The sequence below is a fragment of the Chenopodium quinoa genome, unplaced genomic scaffold (genome assembly GCF_001683475.1).
Source record: "Chenopodium quinoa cultivar QQ74 unplaced genomic scaffold, ASM168347v1, whole genome shotgun sequence".
Lineage (NCBI taxonomy): Eukaryota > Viridiplantae > Streptophyta > Magnoliopsida > Caryophyllales > Amaranthaceae > Chenopodium > Chenopodium quinoa.
The window spans coordinates 3,822,045-3,834,969 of NW_018742484.1; the positions used below are offsets into that span (position 1 = coordinate 3,822,045).

At 35.7% G+C, this 12,925-nt stretch overlaps 1 protein-coding gene across 1 annotated transcript; it reads left to right on the forward strand.

Moving 5' to 3' along the window:
* Nucleotides 1-7,212: 7,212 nt before the first annotated feature.
* Nucleotides 7,213-8,574, forward strand: LOC110719167 (coiled-coil domain-containing protein 186-like). The gene is made up of 2 exons (XM_021898071.1): nucleotides 7,213-7,597; nucleotides 7,694-8,574. Exons 1-2 carry the CDS (start codon nucleotides 7,213-7,215, stop codon nucleotides 8,572-8,574), a joined length of 1,266 nt encoding a protein of 421 aa, XP_021753763.1.
* Nucleotides 8,575-12,925: the final 4,351 nt, after the last annotated feature.

Sequence of the window (12,925 nt, forward strand, 5' to 3'; positions counted from 1 at the left end):
GGCCCAACTTCTCCATGTATGAAGAGGTATAAAAGCCATCAATATTCACATATTCACATATTCTCATATACTCTCATATATTCTCATATATTCAAGAAAAGCCTCAAGCAACTAATTCTCTTGCATAGTGTTCTCTTTCTACACATTGTACTGACTTTAGCATCGGAGGGGCCTTCCTCGGCAACACCCCCGAGGCTAGTTTACGTGTGTTTACTGTGCAGGAAACCTTCGGCCCAACATTACTTGGACCGAATCTAGTCTTCTCCGTTTCAGCGGACCTTCGGCAAGGTCCCATTGTTTTCACCCGAAACATTTGCTAAATGAAGAAATGGAGTAATGTGGCCTGTAGCAAACAAAGGATACATGACAATATGGAGCGACATTTTTTATTTTATTTTATTTTTGCTCAAAGTTTTATTTCGATGACAATTATGTAATGACATCTCTTGGTTTTATAGAGTGCTTGTAAACACGTGTTTTCCTATAAAAAAAATTTTATTTCCCAAAAAATATAATAATATAATGATGAAGCTCAAAACCCCAGATTTAGAATTAGAACTCTCTCATAATCCCAAATTGCCAATTTCGGCATTATTATAAATTAACCCCAGAATTGTTCCAACAACCAATTTCAGCGGCGGAGGTAGGGCAGCCATGGTGACGATGAGGATAGCGAAGATGTGGGAAGATGACTTCCATGAGAGAAGATTCCACTGTTGAAGAGTTGAAGGTTTGTGAAGAAAGAGTGATGGAAGTATTTGCAACAATAGAGGATATAACGAGCAGCGATTTTTGTCAATTTATGTTGAATTTGTGTTACTTTTTTTTATATATATATATATTCTTGTATAATATAATTAATAAAAACGTATCAGCCAACATTAGTAACATATCAGCATTAACAAAAATGTATCAACTAACAAAAGGATGAAATAATCAGCCAATAAATGAAACATATCTACCAACAAATGGATGAAATCGGCAAATAAGAGCAACATGAAAGCCAACAAAAAAAAACATATCAGCCAACAAAATAAACATATCAGCCAACAAAATAAAGATATCAGCCAACTAAAGAAACATATCAGTCAACTGATGTCTGATAGTAGCCAACAAAAAGAACATATCATACATTAAAAAAAACATATCAGCCAACAAAAGGAATATATTAGCCAACACAAAAAAAACATATTAGTCACCAAATGAAACATATCAGCTAAGCCTGTCGCACGTAATTTTACATACGGCAGTCCGCACACAATACCTTCTCTTTAACTTTTCTACTTCTAAATATTCTAATTTGACCATTAATTTTTGTATACATTATTTAATAATAAAAAGTTTAAAAAGTATATTTTGAAAATATACATTTAGGCCAATCCAACAATATATTACATATATATATATATATCTAATTTTTATATACATGTTAAAAGTGTAGTCAAATTTACAAAAAGGAGTTAGCAATAGATAAGGAAATTAAAAGACGTGTCTTATTGGATTGAAACATCTCACATGTCAGTCCACCTTGAGTGAGCGGATTAGGCCCTTTAAAAGGCGGAGGGGGAGAGTAAAACAAACCTCCACCCCAAAATGCCTTTAACGTAGTTTGTTAATAAATATCAACTGATCAGATATCGTGATAACAATTTACTTGCGAGGATATATATGTAGTTAATTTATACATTTATCGATTTCAACGTACTTAATTCTTTCTTTTTCTAGTTGAAATATTTTAACTTTTGGCACCCTATTCTCATTAGTTACTTTAATTTCCTTGATCATCTTCTTGTCTTGGCATAATATCTTCTCATCGGTGTCTTTTGGTTGAATAGTGATTTTCAATAATATCTTCTCCTTCTTTAGACAACGGCCCATATCTCTAATCATCATCGTTGCCTTGCCTAATGCATTAAATACTTCTTTTCTTTTCTTCACCACAGCTTAGATTGCGGTTGTTACTTCCTCACGAAACCCAACTCTTTATTTTTTTCCAATAAACTAAGGAGAAATCGTTTTATCCGATGGAGTCTACAATCTCGGTTTCTTTTACTAAGTAAACTCTTTTTATTTCAAACTTGTCATTGTTGTCAATATATTATTTCAACCATTAATCTTTAATTACTACATATATAAATCTTGATGTTAGAAAAAGTGTAAATTTTAGCAAATTTAACAAGATATCAATTATTTTTCATAACTATAAATCATCAATTTCAATCAAAGCGTTGTATATAACTAGTTTATAAGTGAAAGCGTTAAAAAAAAAAAAAAATTCTTTTCTTTTTATTTTTAACAATAAAAAAATTTATTTTGCATTCTTTATTGTGATAATAGTAAGTAATAGTTTGGACATGTCAAGTGCAAAGATTCTTACATGCACCTAGCCACCTAGGTGCAATTAAGGATAGCTACATTTAAGGGTAAATTATGCTCAGTTGATATTTATTTGTCAATTTGAAAATTTAGAAATGAGCAAAAACAAATATTAAATGAGTTGAATCGATTTTTGCAATGATGTGTCAGGATCCAAATTTGAAATGGTGAAACAAGGACTTCTCTGCTATAACAGAACGCTACAGTTGGATCACTACAAGAAAATATAGCAAATTGTGACACAATTGATTGGTATGACGCTTTTAAAAAGGGTCACAATATATTTTTGAGCGAAAATAGGTTCATCACATGTATTGACGCTTTTACCTCCTGTTCGCATTACTCACAACATTTGCCAAAAATGGCTGGTTCACATTACTCGCAACAAATTTTTTTTCTTTCCTTTTGTAATAAGTTTTTTGGTGCAAAATGACCATTATACCCTTACTTTTTTAAAAAAAAACCACCCTTCTTACACTACAAATCAGCTTACATTATCTTTAACACAAGATTAATTAAATTAACCCTTACCACCAAATTTACCCCCATTCTTTTAAAATCACCGTCTCCCCAACCACCTTCATTAAATGCTTCTGCATTCAATTCATCTGATCAAGATGGTTGGGTTCTTTGAATTATGGAGAATTCTCCACAAAAACCCCCTTAACCCTAGTTTTTCATTTTCCACTCTCTCTCTCTCCTACGCCGATCTCACTCTCTCTATCTCTTCATATTATGGGTTTTCTCCATTCTCTCTCGTCAATTTCTTTGTTGGATTTCTCTTGTTCCTCACCATGAGTGCTCAAATGATGAAAACCCAGAACTTTTTTGCTACGAGTCCCTTGGATCTAATAGAGTGAAGGCAAAGGCTTGTTCTCATCCCACAAGATACAAACCCCAGCGAGGAAGTGGAATTACGAAACCAGTTCGTCGCTCTTCTTTGATTGCTAGAAGGCACATACGCGGGGCCAAACTAACTAAGTACATCTCTAGCGACGAGGAGGAGAAGCCATCGGAGGTTGTTTCTGGGCCTAAGGAATTTGTTCAACCAACTCATGCCTTAGATATGGTTGAAAAACCTGTCCAGGGGAAGAGTGCTGCTGCTGTTGTGGCAGTTGAAGGTGCTGGAGTGGTGGCTGATGCTGGATCTGAAACTAGGGAGTGTGGGCCAATAAACCTAGTGGCTAGTGAGGTTGTGTAGCCCTTAAGTCCCCCGAACTGCAGCCTGGGAGTAGTGTTGGACCTTCTATTGGTGTGAAACGAATCAGATATGGACTCCCTGATGGTATGGAGCCTAATGATGTGTACATGGTGTATCTGTAGATCTACTACCCATAATACTACATTCCTCCTAACTGATTGCGCAACGTAATTTCTTAAACCCTAATTTTTGTTATTTTTAGTTTTAATTTGGATTTGTTGGTTGTTATTTTTGGATTTGAGGAGTCCCTATGCAAACCCTAATTATTGTCTATGCTCTGGTCAATTATTGAATTGGATCTACTTTGTTGCTTGTGTGTCTATTGTGTTCCCTGAGTCCCCTGATGTTAATTGTTCTAGTCCCAGGTTAGTGTTTGTGTATGTATTTTGTTCTTTGCTTGGAAGGGAATGACTTATTGGTGATTGATGATTTTACTTATTATGGTACATTGATTGAGTCCCAAACCTATTTGAGATAATACCCATGAAGGAATATGTTGACTTTGACCCCCTTGTTGGTTATTCTTTTGATGCATTGAGTCCTTAATTTCTATTTGCATCAATATGTTTGACATCCAAATGATGAAGGGACTCAACTGATAACTTATTGTGAAGTGAAGATGCTCTAGTAACTTCTTTCTGAAGTTGTTGTTGAGGTACCCACTAACAAGATAGCTTTGATTGAAAACACCCTATCTGATGGATTGTGTACAAAATGTTATAATCTTCATTACTACCAAAAGTGTGTGTTCTTACATATAAAACTGTCACTTGCATACATGACTCCTTATAATGTGTCCTAAATATTTACCAAAATACACATAACCAATACATAAACAAACAAAAAACAAGTTTAGGTGTTACTGGTTATGTGTGGCAGTCATTGAGTCCCAAAAAACTACCATTCTTCCTTAATGTAATCAGTCTGCACCCACCTCCATGTGTGCTTTATCTTGAGTTGTTGTTGGAACTGATATGATGTTCAAGTAGTTAACCACAATTGTGATCAGTTCCTTGTCAACTTCTAACAATTCTAGTAGTATCCCTTGCATGTCCAAGGTTCTCTTCTTCATGTGTGGTGGTGTGAAGTTGTTTCTACCTTGCTTTGCTAGTATTTGAAGCATGCATGGTTCTAGAGTAATCCATGTATACTTGTTCAAAATAGGTTTAAATTCATCAATTGCTCTTTTCAATTCCTTAATAAGGTTATCTAGATTTTTGGGAAATGATTAGTATTACAGGGATTAAATTACCCTAAACAGACCTAGATCTAAAACATTCAAATCTGGTGACTTAGCTGGTTGAAGCGCAAATTGAATGTTGAATCCATGTGCTTGTGTTGCTACTTGAAATTCTTCATCCTTTGGTACTTGATGTGGCCTAGCATTATCCCACTGAATGATTTTATCCTTGGGCAGTTATGCTGGCCATTGTGCATGTATTGTTGGAATTACGTGGTTTAGTAACATGTCCCTTATTTCTTACTTGTTCACACTCTACACAACCTATGTTTCTAATGTGCCCTTGTCTCTGTTCTTGCTTTTCTTATTGGATATTTCATACTTGACAAAAGGAAACAGACCATACTTCCCATCATGCACTAGATTCTTGTGTTCATCATATAGTGGCTTCCCTATCATCCCCATGAGCATAGCCTTTACTTTGAACCTCTTTTACTGTTGTGCTTTGTATGGGTCTTCCTCTTTTGGGAGAAGATAGAATGTTAGATAAAACCACTTCTCATCTATGTGAATAACTTGTTGCATGTCCTTAAAGGTAGGGTCTCATACTACTGGAATGGAATTCTCCCATGACTTAGAACCCACTTGAGGCTTGCTATTTTGTGATTATTAGTGAGTTTAGGGTGATAGGTACTTGTGTGTGTCCTAAGTTTGCCCTTCTTCCTTAACCTATGTAGTGTGGACTTTGAAATATATATGAAGGGCTGCAACATAGCCCCTTTCAGTGGTCCTCTTATACAAGGGAACGGATGTAAGCCAATCATCTGTGTATTCTCTAGGTTTTGGACCAATTTTGCTTAATTTTTTGGTCCTGACATATCAATAACATTCCCCTGTTCTATGTGGTTTTTGATTACGTGGAACCATCTTGTTGTTGTTGACCTATGAACATAATATTTTCTGGCCAAGGTGGATAAAAATCTTGTTGAATTGACCACCTTATATTTTGATGATTGACCTACATAAAACAAACTTTGACTAACGACATTTATGAGTCTTGGTTAAAACAGAAGATTCAGGTTTGAAGTTAAATGTTCCGGAGTAGGAACAACAGAGTTTGGAAGACTTGATGATGAATGCAAGCTTTCAAGATGTCCTCACAACTCTATATTTTTAGTTACTCAGTGTACGAACTTAAGAAACAAAAGTGTTGGAAGGAATTAAGAAGAAACTCGAAGTTCCTGAAGGAACCTGAAGTTCCTGAAGGAACTTGACGAATGACTCAGAAAGTTTTAAACGAAAGTTTTAAAATGGTTTTCGAAAACCCTTAATTTAAGGAAGTGATAAAAATCAGTTTTGAAAAAGATTTAAAAATATTTTATAAATAAATAAATAATTCATTAATTTAAAAAGATAAGTTTTAAAGTAATTAATTATTTATGTTTTAATTAATAAATAAATAATTATCTTTTTTTAGTAAATAATAATTATCTTTTGAATAAGTCTTTAACTGATTTTTAACTTGGTAAATATTGGCTGCTTAAATTAAGGAGCACGTTGAATTTAGGAGTCAAGCTAGGGAAATCATGTTTCTAAATTTCCTCTGCCTACATCCCAACTTCTCAGTCAAAGAGAACGTGGGATTAAGGGGGGAAGTGGGAACTTGATGGAAGCTTGGTTTAACTCCTTATAAAAACAGATCAACGTTAAGTTTTGACAGCGTGGAAAAATAATCTTAAGTATTCTGAGCATAGAGTTTCAAAGTGTTTAAAAGAGAAGTTCCTTCCATCCTTAGTCTCTTAAGTTCTTTAGGAAATACTTGTAATCATTGTGTAATTGGGTTTGGGTTGTGAGAGTTGTAAAGTGTGAGACTTGAGAGAGTTGTTTACACTGTACAAGTGATTCGGAGTAGAATCACAAAGTGTGAGAAACTGTGATTGAGGGATCACAGTTGGGTAACTTGAGTTCCTCACGGAACTTGAGTCTAGGCAACGTATTAGTGATTGTAAATCATTTTTACGTAGTGAATTTATTCATTGCCTATCTCAGTGTCTTTTCTCTTAGTAGTAGATTTAATTCCGCAAAATTTACCATAGTCTACATACACTACAATTCACCCCCCCTCTTGTAGTATACATTGTTCTATTAATTGGTATCAGAGCAAGGAACTCGGAAAAGCAGGAAGCCCTGTCGAGTCAAGTTCCTGGAGGAACAATGTCGAAGGACGAGAGACTAGCTGAAGGTTATTCTACACAAAGACCTCCACTCTTCAATGGGAAGTACTACGCCTATTGGAAGACGAGGATGGAGATGTTCATATAGTCCGAGAATTATCAAGTCTGGCGAGCTATCGAGGTAGGAGATAACGAGGTAACAAAGACCAATGCAGAAAACGAGGTAATTCCTAAACCTATTTCTGAATACGATAAAAGCGACTTTGAGAAGAAAGAGATTAATGCTACTGCTAAAAAAACTCCTAGTTTGGGGTTTAGGGCCAGATGAACACACTCGTGTTATGGGATGTAAAACAGCAAAAGAAATATGGGATTTACTAGAAATAACCCACGAAGGAACTCATGAAGTTAAACGTTCTAAAATTGATATACTGCTTTCTAAATATGAACGTTTTGAAATGGGTTCAAAAGAAACTATTCAAGAAATGTTTACTCGTTTTAAAAATATTACTAATGAATTAGTTTCTCTTGGTAGAGTTATTCCTATGGATGAACAGGTACGCAAAATTCTAAGGAGTCTTCCTGAAGATGAACGGTGGAGATCCAAAGTGGCAGCTTTGCAGGAATCAAAGGACTTTACAACTTTCAACCTTGAACAACTTGCAGGTTCCTTAATAACTCATGAGCTTCACCTATCAAACAAAAGCCAAGAAAGTTCAAAGAGCTGAGGAATTGCTATAAAGGTTGTCCAACCAAGTGAAGAGGATTCCGAATCTGGAGAGGAAGAAGCTGCCATGCTAGTCAGGAAGCTAAAAAAGTTGTACCGCAACAAAAGGTTTGGTGACCAAAAGAAAAGGAACTTCAAGAAAAACCAATATTCCAAGGAAACTGGAGGATGCCACAAATGTGGGAACACAGATCACTTCATCAAGGAATGCCCTCTCTGGGAATCAGAAAAAGGAAAAGGCAAAATGAAGGAACACGGAAAATCTAATACTCCAAACTTTTCAAAATCTGATTACAGGAAAGCCATGATAGCTGCGTGGGGAGACACAAGTTCCGAGGATGAAGAAGAATCCACGGAAGAAGAGACGGCAAACCTGTGTTTGATGGCTAAACAAAGTGAGTCTGCTAAAAAGTCAGAGGAGGTAAATCTCGAACCTAAATTTCTGAAATCCCTGTCAAAAGACAAATTAATTTCTTTGCTCATAGAAACTTTGGATGAATATAAAGAAATATGTCTTAAACTTGGACAAAATGAAAAAGCTCTAGAAATCTATAAGGATCATATGAAATATTTGAATAGTTCAAGAACAGATGTTCAGGGAAGATTCTTTGATTTGCTAGATAGAAACTCTATGCTAAAGGAAACATTGGAAAGAGTCAAAAATGAAAATATCATGTTAAATGTTGAAATGACTCAGTATAAATTGTTATGCACTAACATTGATTCTAATAATGCTCTTCAATTGCCTTTAGTAACCTTTAATGATGATCTTGAAAATTTGAAAAAAGAATTGCAAGTTACTAAAGACAAAAATGAATCCCTTGAAAAGGATTTAGAAAGAGCTAGAAACAACAAAAGTGCAATCCACATGGGAGTTCCAAAGTGGATATCTGAAGCTCAAACCAGAAGGACATAGGGTTTGGGTTTCAACCACAAAAAGAAGAACAGTAGTAAAAAGAAAAAGTACGTGGAACTCCCTAGTGAGACTGTGTATTCCTTCTGTGGCAAGTCAGGACACTAAGACACTGAATGTAAAAGGAAGGAACTCAAGTCTGCTAAAAACATGAACTATGTATGGCAAAAGAAAGTTGAGTCTACTGTGTCAACGCAGGAACCCATGAAAGATGGGGTTCCTGAATCTAACCCTTAGTTTCTTTTGCAGGTCGTAGTGAGGGGGAACAACCAATGGTACCTTGATAGTGGTTGTTCCAAGCACATGACAGGAGATAAATCAAGATTTCTCTCACTGACGGCCTATACAGGAGGAACAGTGACCTTTGGTGATAACAAGAAAGGCAGCATTGTTGCCGTAGGAAAAGTTGGAAGGTCAAGTTTCCAAGCTATTGATAATGTTTTTTTAGTCGAGGGCCTCAAACACAGCTTATTAAGCATATCACAATTTTGTGATAAAGGAAACTCTGTAAGTTTTGATTCTGAAAAATGTAGCATCATTCAGAATGACACTGGGAAAGTTTTGCTGGAAGGAACTTGGAAAGGAAACACTTATACAGTGGATCTCAATACAGTTCCGAGGAACAACTTAACTTGCCTCAGTGTCATTGAGGATGATCCCTTTACTGTGGCATAAACGTTTTAGTCATGCAAGTTTCTCTTTGATTGATAAGTTAAGAACAAGGAACTTGGTAGAGGGACTTCCTTCAATCAAGTTCCTATGTGACAAAATTTGTGACGCTTGTGTGAAAGGAAAGCAGGTCAGGACATCCTTTAAATCCAAGAAGATGGTGAGTTCCACGAAACCCTTAGAGTTAATTCATATGGATTTATGTGGTCCTATGAGAATTCAAAGTAGAAGTGGAAAGAAGTACGTCTTAGTAATTGTTGATGATTATTCTAGATTTACATGGGTTATTTTTATGTCTAGTAAGGATGAGACTTTTGACGAGTTTGTTACATTTTCCAGGAGAATTCAAAAGTCCACAGGTTATCAACTGATACACCTTAGATCCGATCATGGCACTGAATTTGAGAATTTTAAATTTGATGATTTATGCAGGGAACAAGGCTTAAGTCATAATTTCTCAGCTCTAAGAACTCCACAGCAAAATGGAGTTGTGGAAAGGAAGAACAGAACCTTAGAAGACATGGCTCGAACCATGTTAATAGCCAGCGATCTTCCAAGGAACTTCTGGGCAGAAGCCGTGAATACAGCCTGTTATATTATAAATCGTGTCATGCTAAGGCCTATATTAAATAAGACACCCTATGAACTGATGAAAGGCAGAAAACCGAACATATCTCATCTTAGAGCATTCGGTTGTAAATGTTTTGTGCATAATAATGGTAAAAGAAACATAGGGAAATTTGATGAAAGAAGTGATGAAGCCGTATTTATTGGATATGCTACTAACAGTAAAGCGTATAGAGTTTACAATAAACGTACTATGTGTGTTGAGGAAAGTGCGCATGTTATATTTGATGAAACTAATCCACTTCCATGTACACAGGAACATGAGGACTATGACTTTGAAATTGGTCTAGTACGTTCTCAAGAACAAGAAGAAGATGAAATAATTCCAAATAAGCAGCCAACTCGAGTAAATGAAAATCATGAAAATCCGGAGAAGGAACTCGACATACTGACTGAAGTTCCTTCGACAGAACAACCTCAGATTGAAGAACCTGCCGAGGAACCAATTACACAAGAGGAAATCACTAAAGAAGAAGCAACTGGCTCAGAAAATAAGAATAGTCGAGTTACTATCCAAACCTTCCAGCCCAAACCGTGGAAGCACCAAAAGTCACACCCACTGGACAAAATTATTAGTGACTTATGCTAAGGAACTCAAACTAGATCGCAAATGAGGAACTTCTGTGCCTTCAATGCTTTTCTATCTACTTTGGAACCTCGCAACCATAAAGAAGCCTTAGAAGACCCTGACTGGATTATAGCCATGCAAGAGGAACTTAATGAATTCAAAAGAAATCAGGTATGGCATCTTGAACCTAAGCCACTAGATAAAAGGGTCATAGGTTTAAAATGGGTCTTTCGAAACAAACTTGATGAATATGGTACAATTGTAAGAAATAAGGCTAGGTTGGTTGTAAAGGGATATAACCAACAGGAAGGTATTGATTTTGAGGAAACATTTGCTCCTATTGCTAGACATGAGGCTATTAGAATTTTAATATCTTTTGCTGCTTTTATGGGTTTTAAACTGTATCAGATGGACGTAAAGTGTGCGTTTTTGAATGGTTTATTAAAAGAAACAGTTTACGTCGATCAACCCCCTGGATTCGAGAATCCAAACTTTCCAAACCATGTTTTTAAACTTGAGAAGGCTCTCTACGGGCTAAAACAGGCTCCAAGAGCATGGTACGAAAGACTGTCCAAGTTCCTTTTGGAAAATGATTTTAAACGAGGAAAAATTGATAAAACTTTGTTTTTAAAATCTAAAGGAACTCATCTCTTAGTTGTGCAGATCTATGTTGATGATATTATATTTGGTGCAACTAACGAATCTTTGTGCAAGTACTTTGCTGACTTGATGTGCAGTGAGTTCCAAATGAGCATGATGGGGGAACTCAATTTCTTTTTAGGATTGCAGATCAAACAAACAGAATCAGGAATATTTATACATCAGCAAAAATATGTCAAGGAACTCCTGAAAAAGTATAACCTTGACAGCGCAAAGACTAACCACACTCCTATGGGAACTAACTCTAGGTTAGACGAAGATCCCTCAGGAACTTGTGTGGACCAGACAAAGTACAGAGGTATGATTGGTTCCTTACTATACTTAACTGCAAGTAGACCTGACATTTCTTTTAGTGTTGGTCTGTGTGCTAGGTTCCAATCAAACCCCAAAGAATCGCATCTAACAGCCGTCAAGAGAATACTGAGATATCTCAAAGGAACTGACGACTTGAGTTTATTCTACCCAAGAAGTGACACATATGATCTTACTGGATTTTCCGATGCCAACTATGCTGGGGATTTGGTGAATAGAAAAATTACATCAGGTATGGTCCAATTCCTAGGATCTTGTTTAGTTTCTTGGAGTTCCAAGAAACAGAATACAGTTGCTCTATCCACAGCAGAAGCAGAATACATAGCAGCTGCTGCATGTTGCTCACAACTGTTGTGGATAAAACAACAATTACGTGATTTTGGCATAGTTCTTGAATGTGTTCCAATATACTGTGATAATACAAGTGCTATTTGCATATCAAAAGATCCAGTACATCATTCACGTGTAAAGCATATTCATGTTAGGCATCATTTTCTATAAGATAATGTGGAAAAAGGCTCTATTAAACTAGAATTTGTACAAACTGAATATCAAATTGCTGACATTCTAACAAAGCCTTTGAGTAGAGAAAAATTCAAAAAGATGCGATTGGAACTCGGAATGATAAAGCTGAATTGAGCAGTTCTTCTTGGAACCCTAAGGTATGTCTTAGTGAAACGACTGAGCATTGCTATATATAACCTTGGTGTGAAAAACATAATCTCGAATCTTGCAATGAAAGAGTGTGTAATTCTAATGAGTGTGTGATCATGTGATTATGTTGATGAAGAAGACAAATTAAGCCATATTATTTTCCAAGTTCCTTTGTGAAAAGCTCTGTACAGGTCAACCAGTATTTTACTTTGAAGTAACTTACTGGAATATTTTTTCTTTCGTAATTTTTAATTTTCTTTATCTTTCAATTTTTATCTTTTTATTAATTTTATCTTATAAATTTCAAACAACAAAAAGATTTTTTTATTTTCTCAATTAGATTTTATCTTACTTTTTATCTTACTTTTTATCTTTATCTTTAATTCTTATTTTATCTTAATCATTGTAAGTAAATCACAAAATCCTTTACCTTACCCCACTAAACTCTCAACCATCATTCATCGAGAATTACATTCTCAAGCCTGAACACATCCTTCAAGAAAAATCATTGTTAAAGCTGAATTTAAAAGTGGTGAATGGGAATGTTTGTTTTGCATCTGATGTGCAAAGTGAGTCTGAGGGGGAACACAGTGAGGGGGAAGGAGAAAAGAAAGAGGAAGATAGTGAGAAAAATACAGAAGAAATTGGTGAGAAAGAAACAGAAAAAGATAGTGACAAAGAGGTCGAAGAAGACAAGAGTGATGGGGAAGTAGAAAAGAAGAGTAGCAAAGGAGAGAAAACAGAAGGTGAATCAGAGGAAGCAGGAGAAAAAGAAAAAGAGAAAGATACAATAGAAAAAGAGAGTGAGAGTGATATAATAGAAAAAGAGAGTGAGAGTGAGAAGGAGGAAGAGGATGATCAAGA

What these genes read in the sequence shown, in the direction of transcription:
- LOC110719167 (XM_021898071.1), top strand. Translation starts at nt 7,213, where the DNA reads ATGCTACTGCTAAAAAAACTCCTAGTTTGGGGTTTAGGGCCAGATGAA. An exon ending in CAACCTTGAACAACTTGCAG is followed by an intron (nt 7,598 to 7,693) that starts GTTCCTTAATAA and finishes AACCAAGTGAAG; the next exon opens with AGGATTCCGAATCTGGAGAG.